Source organism: Corvus cornix, chromosome 5 (assembly GCF_000738735.6).
Source record: "Corvus cornix cornix isolate S_Up_H32 chromosome 5, ASM73873v5, whole genome shotgun sequence".
NCBI classification, from domain to species: Eukaryota; Metazoa; Chordata; class Aves; order Passeriformes; family Corvidae; genus Corvus; species Corvus cornix.
In genome coordinates this window covers 33097785-33110353 of record NC_046335.1, presented here as the reverse complement: position 1 = coordinate 33110353, position 12569 = coordinate 33097785, and the positions used below count along the sequence as shown (strand labels likewise).

General features: G+C 37.3%; 1 protein-coding gene across 23 annotated transcripts in view; it reads right to left on the bottom strand.

Moving 5' to 3' along the window:
• GPHN (gephyrin) overlaps nt 1-12569 on the bottom strand; it is a 283847-nt gene that overhangs the window by 26852 nt on the left and 244426 nt on the right. For all 23 annotated transcript variants that reach the window (XM_039552422.1, XM_039552426.1, XM_039552425.1 and 20 more), the window contains 4 exons: nt 8138-8257; nt 3953-4011; nt 3590-3743; nt 1659-1780 (listed from right to left, as the gene is read on the bottom strand). In XM_039552422.1, the coding sequence (XP_039408356.1) occupies nt 1659-1780; nt 3590-3743; nt 3953-4011; nt 8138-8257 (455 nt within the window). The remainder of the gene's footprint in view (nt 1-1658; nt 1781-3589; nt 3744-3952; nt 4012-8137; nt 8258-12569) is intronic.

Sequence of the window (12569 nt, the reverse complement as noted above, 5' to 3'; positions counted from 1 at the left end):
CATCTTTTCCGTTGGATGAACACACTGGTAATGACAGGATGTAAGCTGTCATTGACAATAATGTTGATAACAGTCGCTGTTACTTTTGGTCCTGCAGGTGGTAAAAAGTTCCACCTACAGTATTTTGCTGAAGGAAACCCCTGCCAATCCCCTCTACACAGAGATGACTCTCAGGAGCTGAGAGACTTTTTATGGCTGTTTTCTTTTTTTTTAGCTACTCAAATCTAGAACCTGATCTCTGGATATAATAGATTTATTTGAAAACATTGCTACTTTGTTTTAAAGTTTAAAAAGGTCCTTATAATATAGAGAACTCTAGCCATCCAGAACGTTTAGATACTATTCCTGGAAAGAACAGTCTCATGAATTTAGACTTTGTATGACATCACCACCTGAAACTGGAAGCATTCATGGGCAGGAGGGCTTGATATTTATTGCTATTTGGAACTGCAGTGGTGTTTTGCTAAGCAAAAAGGGATACCTGGATGCAGTGAGAGTATCCAGAAGGGTTTGCCTTCCCTAAGATCACAACTGGGATGTCACATTCCCTGTATGAGTACTTCAAATTCAACTGTGTTTCCTGCAGCCACCATGCAGGTTGGTTTAATTATTGTAAAACCATGCAGTGGTTGGTCCATTCATATAGTTTCTGTCAAGCTAGTGATGTTTTATATTGAATACTGCTTTATGGAAGACTGGGTTTGAAATGCCTGTTCCCTTATAGTAACCTGGTTGGATTCCCTTTTAGTCCCCGACTGGGACCCTGTCATCTTGGATTTTTTTTTTTTTTTTTAACTACCCACTAGGATAACCTGGACAACACCCTGTCAAACCAAATCTGTCAGTTGGTTTTCTACCCAAACTGCAAAGCAAGAAAGCCTGTTCAAAGCCTCTGGGTCTCCATAAATTGAGGAAATAGGTTATGCTGAGAAACGCAAGCCATGGATGGCAGTCACCGCACAGTCTTGCGAAGGACAAAAAGCAGAACACTTCAATCACTTATCCTAGAGCTCTCAAGAGATGTCACTTCACTACCACTGGGAAACAAGTAGTGATTGCTGTCAGATGAACAGAAAGACTGATCAGTAGGGTGCTACTCTGTGGAAATCAAAGTAAAGACCAGTAAAGTTAAAAAAAAAAAAAATTCTTCCACATATTTCTGGAAATGTTGAGCAATATGCAGCAGTGGGGCCTTCCTCAAAAGGCAATTACTCAAAATATGACAAAATTTTATACTCTAAATTAATTTTGGCATGGAAAACAAACTCTGAGAGAAACTTCCCTTCTCCCTTTTTTTGACCAGAAAAAAGTATAGTTGCTGTAGAACTGTCTCCCCTTACGTGTTTTAAGTATAGTGCTTGGAAGGATACTGCAGCAATAAATTCAATTTGCAACAGTAAATGGATGATCTCTTTCAACGAACAGAATGCAAAACAAATTAAACAAAATTTTTTTCAAAAGATTTGTCCTAATATTAGGATAGACTTATTTCTTGCTCTAATGAAAAGGGTGAAATACTTTCTCCAAGATGTGCTTTGTCACAACACTGTGACACTTGTAATGAGTGACATTTTCTCTGTTATTTCTTTTTCCCATGGATGCCATAAAGTGCATCGCATGAATATGAAGTGACATCTTTACTAACATGTGGTACTTACTTATCACCCACAATTCCCAAATTGATTGTTGGATAGCCATGTTCTTGGATTGTAGCTAGGAGAGTTGAACGGTTACTGTCCCGAATCTTTCCTGGCAAGAGGTCATCCTCAGGATTCAGCAGCTATAAAACCAGAAACACTCTCAGTCAGTCTCCTTGGAATACTGTGCTTTACACAAGTGAGAATTTTTTTCTTTGGGTTGGACAGGATATTTTTAGACACATATCCTGAAACACGTATAAAGTGATTTAGTGAATTTAAATTAATAAGATCTGTAATGTGCTTGTTTAGTCCAGTCCTTTGTGTTGTTTAGTTTGTTTCTATTGGTTCATGTCTGCAAAATGTTCTTACCCCTTATGAGTATGTGGCTTCTAATCTCAGACATTACCAATCAAAACAAAAACTTTTAAGTTTTCACATTATTGTTCCTCTTTAAATGGTTTTAAGGAAATCTCATTGATGTTGTTAACCAGATTTAAAGGTATTAATGGACATTTTGAAGTTCATTGTCTGCCTACCAATAAAGATGTCTTTTAAATACAACGATCTGCATTGGAATAATAGACCAAAGCCTTATGCTTAGTTGTTGTATCAATTACTGTTTTGGATGAAAAGCTTTCTCTCAAGATAGTATATCGTTGCAATTACCTCACATGTGTTATGTATTTTGGAAGTGAAACTACAAAACATACATATGTAAATGTATGTTTTATATATATTAGAAATTCTTATGTAGGACACAGAGGGACAATACAGTATTGACAGGACGTAAATAATAATACTACTAGTAAGACTGTATCTGTCAAAATCACAGCATTAGGTAGTAAGGTAAGAATAATGAAAAATGGAGCATGGGTAAACTTCATGCTTTGGCTTGCAACTCTGTTTCTGTGAAGACTTTCATAGGACATTTAAGAAACCCACTGTACAGGATCTCTTTGACATTTTACAAAAGAGAATGTCCACATCAGTAAAGGACCCTTTAATGACATGCAAGAATCTTTAATCATATGGAAGTTACTAATCAGGAAAATCACCATCTATAATCCTTATAGCTCTATGGATTTATTCTTCAGTTAGTGGTATGGTTCCTGCTTGCCACACCCTGTTTATGCTATGAAATCTGGTAAGATTCTGTACCCCAGATGACAAAATTCAACCTATTAAAAGTTTTCAAAATTGAACATATTCAAGCTGTATGAAATACAGCTATTGAGTTAATGTTTGTGGCTGGATTTCAGAAAGTTTGTCTTAAAGGACAGTCAAAACTTCATGCTGTCTTTAAACTTCAAGCTGACTTTATCTCAACCCACATGTTCTTTAGGTTTTGCTCTTCCTATTCTTTCTCTGTCCTGCTGCTGGAAGAAGTGAGAGGACACAGTTGCTGGCCTGGGTCAACACACAACATATGTAAAATTAGTAAATTAAGTTAATCTTAAACCTGATTTTTCTGATGTAGTTAAAACAATTATAAAGCTGGGCTGCCGTTCTACCAACATGAGAGTGTCTGCATTTCAACGTGTGCTACTATGAGAAAGAACATTGAGGCACAATACTGCAGCAAGGCATTTGGTAGTACTATTCAGTTTTCAAAGACAGCTTGTCTGCCATTTGTATTATAGCTATAGAGGAGTGTTGCTTAAAAGAAATTACTCTTCAGTCATGACTGGCAGGAGGAAAGCAGCTGGCACATAGTTGGATACATTACCAAAATTTTGGCAAAGATAATGTGAGACCTGTGAGAAAGCCCCTAAGGGAGAAAACACAAGCAGATGATTATGGGTTGATCCCTCACAAAAATAGCTCATGTCAGCACGAGTTGCAGTTCAAAAAGTGAGTCTGCTTGGGAATAGGGTGGAAGTCACTATCCAAAATACCGCCTCAAAAAAATGTAGTATTTCAGACTAGAATTCTAAACAAATGTTTCTTACCTCATTCCCTGTTGACATTACTGCAACCACTGGAAACTTGTTAACTTCTACTTCCGTTACTCCAACAGTTGCTAAGAGACCAATCTCAGACGGACCCATGTGGGTTCCTTTAGCCAGCACACATTCACCTCTTTTAATGTCATGTCCTATGGGTCTGAAAGTCAGGACAGAAAAACAACATGACAGAGAAACAGAATGAGATTCGAAGTACCTTTCCTTGATTGGTCCTGCTCCAGGTTAGGAGTGTCCAAGGACACTCCTTAGTTAGACTGTCAAAATGTCAGTACTACTCATGATTAAAAAATTACTTTAAAAATCATCAGTCCTTCTGTTCCTTACAGAGATATTTTAATAAATACAGACCTGATATCTTGGCCTGGTCGAGCTTGCACCAGAATTCGAACCTCTAGTTCTTCAGTGCCCTAGGAACAAACACAAGGACATCACATATGGTCAGCTGAGCTATTCAAAGAAAATTAATGTTTAATTTCTCAGAAGTCTACACAGCTTATAGCACTCATTACACTGAGACATTATGGTTTAAGCATCATATTGTTCTCCTGATTTGTTTGTCAAGGTTGTAACATAATGTGTGCTAAAACTGAACAGCATTTTAAGAAATGTTCTTCATGACGAGCTCACCAGGGGAGGACCAGCACTGAATACGTAGTTTTAGCTTCCTATTTTTTTTTTAATGATACCCGTGTTTCTACAGCTTTCCTGTGTTACAATCTGTTGATCTGGTATACTGAGTAGATTCTTTCTACTCCTCTCAACCAACTTGATCTGCCCAAACCATTTCAAAGATGGCACTTCAAAAAGACCATTAGGCTGGCAGACAGTAGGCCACTACATTAGCAGAAAGGTGGGAAGAAGCTATATGCTGCAGCTGTTTCAGGATTTTCATATAGATTCCTGTACTGGATACTCCTACTTGAGAGCCTTGTACGAATCAGAAAGGGGCTCATTCATCTTGTTTATTTACTGTGAACAAGAGACAATGGCCTGAAAAGTCTGATGCATTTCCTTGCTCAGAATGTCAATGGTTTGGTGATTCATTCAATGCCAATAAAAGGCACATAACCTGTATTGTTAATATTTAATTTTAAGCCCTACAAATGGGTTGATGATATATACAGTCATCTTTGAGATAGTGCCAGCCTGTCAGTAGCACTAAATCTAAACTTAGACTGAAACAAATTTTGTTTTTACATTGTCATGTAGTGCTTCATATTTAAATACCTCGAAGTTATAAATCAGACACTAATATTACAAGAAAAACAAGGCAGGTCAGTGTTATTTGGAATTTTTACAAAAACAGAAGCGTTGTATAGGACAATGGGATTTTTTTCATAAAGGTGATATGGGCCTCAGTTTCTGAGTTCAAACTAAATGGTCTAAACTTAAGGGCCCAAAGTTAAAGCTAATGAATGTGTTATAAGAGATTATGATTCTGTTTACCTACTGTGAGAATTTAAACCCCTGAAAACCAGAAAATTACTAACAAAAAAATTTCTTACTTCATCCCAGTATTTTCATATGCTTTTCAGAAGCTTTTATTGCAAACTCTGTCTCTTTTGTACTTACCCTTTTTGTATAAGAGACAATTTTTGGCTGTGAGTGATCAAATTGGCTGTGCTGGTGCCCAGAATGGCCTTTTGCCCCTTACTGCCACCTGAGGCTGTAAAAGACACTTGAGTCTAGCAATAAAAATTTGGGGCAATGGTTAGTCCCATAATTACTTTATTTTTATGACACTCTGGCAATGGTTGTTCAGTCATGAAGGTTTGAAATTTCCATATCTTTGATAACATTTAAAGATGGATAGAAGATTTTAAGAGAAACAAGAGGAGAGGGAATGACACGTTTGATTAATATAAAAGGTCCTATCTAGGACTGCTGGATTAGGGGAAATAACGAAAAAAAAAGGCTTTTGAGGAACTCAGCAATCCCAGGTTTAGAAGGCACCGTGGAAAGTGTGACTATGGACAACATGGTGGTATACAGAGATTGATGTCTGTGGAACTGATGGATATCCCAGAATGCTTAAGGAATACAACATAATTCAAGGTGGCTAGAGGGGCTTGCAGGGAGGTATGGCATTATGCTGAGAACATCTTTCATTTGGTGTGTGTCAGGCAGCATTCTTGCTGTGTATTAATACATTTTGAAATATATCTGAGTGGCTTTGGTGGCTGTGAACAGTTGGCATCCATGCTGATACACTGATGCTTGGGCTTGAGGCAGGATCTAACTCTTGTTTTGGTTGATCACACTGGGCTCCTTTCTCCTACAAGGTGACATAAAAACTCAAAATGAAAAAGGTGTGGACATGTTTCCTAATGAATGTGCATTTGGCAAGCTGATGAGAATTTTTCTTCCTGATGTATAGACATAATTCCCTTCAGGCCTATGGTTTCTAAGGTCATTTGGGGAATGTTTGCTATGAAATTTAAATACTGGTACCGCAACTAGAACTCAAGGAATGAGTTCCTTTGAAAAATAATCTCTTTCCAGAAGAACATTTTTCAGATGTTAAAGATTTCACTTCAGTTAAATCCCAGCCCTGAAGGGGCTCCTTAAGGAGTTCTTAACACTAAAAAAAAAAAAATTTTGAAATACGTAGCCACCCAGACATGAAAAGAAGGAGAAAAAAATTAACATATTAATTAAATTATACTAATTATTATCAACAGGATTCATAGAGCAGTTTATTCAAAGACAAGCAGAAACTAAAGAGTCCTACCTCATACTTACAGGCAAGAAAAAGGAGTTGAAGGTGGCTGACCATTCGTGAAAATATTCAGAGTTTAAGCACATAGCCAAATAACCTGTTCTCACATGCAGAGGACAGCATGCATGTAAAAAGTGGAAGGCAGGGCAGAGTCATCCAAAGAAGTAGAAAAATAAAAGGTTTCCATGTGTGTTGCTCTGCAATGTGATAGTCCTCTCATGATAAGGTGGGCAATGGCCACAAAAAACTTGCTCAGTAAGGCTAATGGAGCGATTAACAAGCAGTGAAGGCAATGGTGTATTTCGCAGGAAGATAAAATCTATACATATACATCTGTAACCTCAAAGCAGGATGGATAATTTCAGTAATTCCTCTGTCCTCTGAAGGACAGCCTAGACAGCTTGTTGAGTTCATTAGATGTAAAAATCTATGCATTTAATAAGGCATGAGAAAGAATCCCTAGAGTGTGTTTCAGTCTTTGCTGTCTTTATCAGTGTTGAACACTAGAATTCATCTCTTACACCCCAGCTGCAATCACTGTGCTGACACTGAGCTGTAGTGAAGTGGAACAGCTTGTCAGAACAGCAGCAGTAGAGCAAAGGCTGATTTGAGCACAGAACCATACACATAGTTCATTCCAAAGCTGAACTTGGAAGTTGTGTCAATAAGAGACGTATCTTCTTGCCTTAAGTCTCTCAGATGACAGCAAACATGATGATAGTGCCCTGAAATCACAGCTGGGATTCAGAAGCAATTCTCTGAACATAAAAGAAGTTTAAGATGGACTCTTTGGAATAAAGTTGTCTAGAGAGAGCTCCTCTGCTTCATAAAAAGCACATTTCACTATGTTGAGACAACTGTGCATAATGAATTACTACTACAGTATTCATATTTTTTCTGTGTTTTTTAATGAGTTTTCTTTCTATGTTCATATTTGCAGCATCTGTAAGGTAGTGCACCAGTATGATTTACAGGTAGGCTGGAAAATCTGTTCAAAACCAGGGCTATGTCTACATTCTGGGGGAATATGAACCGTAACCATTTCCTGGTTTTCAGAGGTCTTAAATTCAGTAATGTTCTCATTTTAAAGAAGCACAAAGGTCTTTTAAATTCTTAGTTGTAGTTTAAAAAAATTTGGGAAGCATTTACTTCCCCTGTTTCATAACAAAACCTCTTTTTCTAAACAGATTCATTGGAAGGTATTCGTACAAGATGTATTCTCCAAAATCCACCAAATTCACCTTTGCTGAAACAAGATCAACTCTGATAATACAGAACCCTCTTCATAGAACAGTTTAAAAGAACCCATGTCATCCCATGGATTTTGTAGCACTTAAAACAGTTCACTTTCCCACAGGAAATCATATTCAGCTTTAATTACATCAGCAGTAATTCAATGTATTATTCTGAGATCAATATGTAATTTAAGAAAACTTTCCCCCTTCTTATTTGGTGAGATTTCCACTAGCCTGTATTTTAAAATGTGAATACAGTACAGTAGGCATTCAAATTGGACTGTAGGCATGGATTTCCAGGAGGCATTTGCCTTCCACTCAAATCATGCTCCCAAGTATTTTAGAGTCAGCATTCAACAATTTTGATGAAAAATCAGTCAGAACAGGAAGGTCTGTGGTACTGTTAACACAGCCTGAAAAAGTGAGAATTGCCACTAGGAACTGATGCAAAAAACCTCAAACTTCTGAGATTACTGAAGAGCTTTTCTGTATGACTGTCTTTCATATTTACAGGGTTGTATCATGTGCCATTTTCTGCTGCACACAAAAGAAAAATGAGTTTTTTAAAATGTGACTCACATCATCTGATTCCCTGATGAGCTCTGTATCTTCCACTTGCACCACTGCATCAGCACCACACGGAATTGGAGCACCGGTTGTAACACGCATTACCTGACCAGGCATCACAGTCTGAGTTGGCTGAAAAATAAAGAACCAGAAACTAATCTACTTTTGAAATAAAAATTTCAAACCACTTGAACTTTATGCAAGTAATCTACCTGAAAGACCAGAATTCTTATTTGCAGCACTACTCTTGATGTACTGTGAGTGATATCAACAGGTACAATAAACTCCAATTCACACCTGGCTTTATTTATATGGCCACATATGGCTTCAGTTTTATCTCCTTGTATTTCTATCACATGAACAACTTTCAGAAGAAGAAATATACTGATACTCAGAAGAATACTTGGCACAGAAAAATAACTGGCTTAGAAATTTAACTGTTAGATGGTGACCTTCTGGAAACTTCCATGAGCAAAAATCTGGCAGTCCTCAGTACATAAATATTTTTGCAGAATACTCTGGTCGCCAGGGCTGAAATTGCTTTGCTTTGGTTGGATTTTTGTTCTGTTTTATTTTACCAGCACACTATATATGGAAAACCAATATATAATAGTAATGTAACCAACTGCTTAATTTTTAAGCAGATTTCCTAATACTGAGAGACGGCTCAATACTAGCTCACAGAGAATATCTATCTTTGTGAGGGTCAATTTAGAATAGCCTAAAATTGATAATATTCTACAATTCTATAAAGTCACAGGACATTAAAAAGTTTCAGCAGAAGCAATACAAAGAATATAAAAGTATCAGAACAACATGATAAAACAAATGACATGGTTTTAATAACATTTCTCACCAGGAAGACTATTTTAATAAACATTTGTCAAAATCCAGGGTAAAACCATAATTTGACCATAACTACCTAAGAAATAAATAACTAAAGAAAATATTCCTAAAAAAGTGGAACTAAAAGAAGCTGATATGATGACTGAGATTTCATTGCTGGCTCCCCATGGCACTGCAGTAAGTCCAGCTTATTTAGGCTTTACTGTTAGTAGTGAACATGTGCTACACACAGATCTACACAGCTGTGATCAGAGCAGCATATTCTGTACGTGTCACACGTATAATTCGTGTGCAGATTGACTCTATATTCCATATGCAGCGCTGGAATACATCCAATACTTCTCAAACTGTGATTAGCAGATATTTGACAGCAACCCACAGGCCCGCAGGCAGTACTGCCCAGGTGCTGTTACCTGCTCCTGCCCAGCAGGCATTTACTCCATGACTTTGGTCAGGAGGTTGACAAAGACTACCAAACTCCAGACCAGTGGTCAGCACTTCAGCTGTATAAAGCTGTTTGCCTCGCCTATTCTTCTACTCCAGCGCTGTCATAACCTCTGAAAGGTGAGTCTTACTTTGAAATGTGTGTATTTCAAAGGCTATTCATTGGGACAGAAGCCCTAGGAAGAGGCTGGGAATGGTTTTTACCTGGTTTATCACAGTACTACAGCCACCTACATATCCCATGAAACAACTGAGCCTGGAACTGACTGAATCTTGACCCTTTTCTACAGGTAATGGAAATCTAATATCCTCAGAGAAGAACATAAATAAAATGCTAATATAAACTTAAAAACCCCACACTTGCCATATGTCACGGTTAGTGTGTTTTTAGGGCAAGATTCATGTTATCCTAACCTAGGTATCTAAACCAGATGACATAAAAATAGTATTTTTAAGAAAATGGCATTTGTTCCTTACCACAGACTATTCAAGGAGCTGTGGATGGATAGCAGAGATACTGCCATTTATATTAAAGCAGCTTAAAAGGGAAAAGAATGCTATCTAGTGTGCAATTTTGATTTTTATGAAAAGAAATGTTACAAAAGGCAAAACTTATGCCTTGGATTATGTATTTTGCATACCATTGTAGATATAATCTAAAGGTACATTACAAATAGGTAATATTGTTTCGAACTTACTAAGTATTGCTGACTTAAGTGACAATTTTCAGAGGAAAAATGTATTGCATAAAAAATTTCTCCCATTTAAAAAGCACCACAAAGAACACAAAATGTCTACCACTGCCACAAATCAGAGTCTATGGTGATGAAACGTGCTGTAACTAACCATGTTTTTGGAGTTTATTGTTAGATGAGTGAATTTTTTGAGATGCAATGATGTGATACATTTAAACAAATTTATGATACAATAACAGCTGCTTTTAGAACTGGTTATGTTGCTCATACATTTAATTTCCTTTTTGTCTGCTGAGAATTTGATCAGATTAACTTTATGAAGAAAAGTCAACCACCAGGTTCATTTGTGAATCTCCAGGGCTGTGTACCTCTATGACAGAGACTATGAAGATAAAGAAATGACTGCTTCTCAGAAAATGTATTAATGTACAAAAATTTCACAGCAGCTCTCTTAGAGGCCTTTGAGATCTCACTTTTACCTGCAATGGGGGAATACTGGTTTCTGTCCTTTGCCTTAATTACTGATAATCTACTCAATTTTAGTCACTGAATAAACCCCAGAAATAATCTACTAAGCACAGCCCGTATCTCAGGCATTTTCTCCTGCACATGATTACACCTCTCCTGTGATTTAGAATGATCCACGCACCTTTCTGTAAAAAGGCACAAGTTAATGGAATAGTGGAAAATGTCCGCTTTTCATCCTATATTGTAGCTGGTTAGTCATAGTGCCTCTTACAAACCCCTTTAGAAAGTCTTGCAGGAAATGCTATGGTCTGACTATGTAAATCTACAGAAGGAAAGCCATTTTTCCTATGGTTAAGTGTTTCACACACAGGCCACTGTGGATGGCTCATGACCAGTAATCTCAAGTGTGCCCTAACCTTCCCAAAACAGGGTAGTGTCTGAAAGCCTTCCCTGATATACAATAAAAAAAGGGTTGACATAAACATGACCATCTGGAGATGGAAATCAGAAAATACACAAATTAAAAATTGATACAGAAATGTCCAACTTGGCTGTACGGCCTCCCTGCATCTTCTTCCTTGCTACTAGCATTTACACAACCTTTTTCCCTACAGGAGGAGCCAAATCTAAATCTGTTTTGAACTCCCTGCTGTGAATCATTCTGTTAATTGGTCTGTAACATGAAAAGCAGAATGTTGCTGCTGAGAGTGACTGAAGGGTGAAATGAGACTGAGGAGCCTTCCAAGGCTATAAATAATTTCTTGGGAAGGAGATGAACCTGAAGATGTGTTTGCCCCAGAAAAAAACTTTGACCAATTATTCTGAGGTCAACAGTCTTGTTTTTCTAACTTGCCACTGGTATTTTCAGAAATAGTCTCTCTCTGCATGCCTCCCCCCAACCCAATTTTTGTTCCTTGCCAGAGAGCCTTCCTATTCCCAGTAATCTGGGAGGACAGACTGTCCCTGTAGAGAGACATTTCTGAGCTCTTGAACTTTGTCGGAGGGAAGGAGGTTTCCATTTGCCCTTTTATCTTTTCTACAAACTTGCTGAACTGATTAGGACACTGAAACACTTCAGACCTCTAATGGGAAGTACTCCCCATTACAGACAACTTCAACAGTACTGCTTTTAAGCAACACTTTGCTGTGATATTTAACTAGCAAAATGATAATACTGATGACAGGGGAATGTGATAGGAGTGATAATTCATTGGGTTGCTCTGCTGGTTCTTGATATTTTATAGTGATCATAAAAAGGGCTGTAAAAATAGTTGTTAGTACTTTGGATTCTGGACCAATGCTTAAAAATGCAGTCAGAAGGGCTAAAAATACAAGGCAGGTTAAAAAACTGCTGAATTCATCAGTTTGCTTTTTTTTTTAGACTTTAAAGTAATTTTACATGTTTTGTGCAACAGATCCATTAATCTAAGTTCACATGAGTCTCAGTACTGAGAAGGTATCTATTACACCAAAGTATAATTCATGATGCTGGATGGGACCTAAAGCAAAACCAATTTTCACAGTTCTCCCTATCTATCATGATTAGCCAAATTAAATGTCTATTACACATTCAGAGGCAGTTCAAGTCCATTTAAAAAAAATGGAATAATCCTGCAACTGGTAATACTTCTAAAACCTGATATGACTTTTGAAAGACGTCAATTTTACTTGGGCTTTTGTGTTCAGCACTCAAAATGGACACCCTATAAAATCCTCACTAAATCCTCACTAAAACTTATCAATTCCTTGTTTTGCCTGTTACTTATTCCTTTTCTCCATAATTTCACATAAAATACATAGAATTATAAATCAGGACTTTAAATAGCTGGAGAAACATTTTGGATTAACTCATGCTCTCCCGAACAGAGCTGGCAGGTATGATTAAATGGACACAGTAACAGCAGTGGAACATAACTGATTTTTTTTCCCAGTACCCCAGTATTAGTACAGAAATTTCATGCAATACACTCTTGAATTTGAGAGCAAATCAC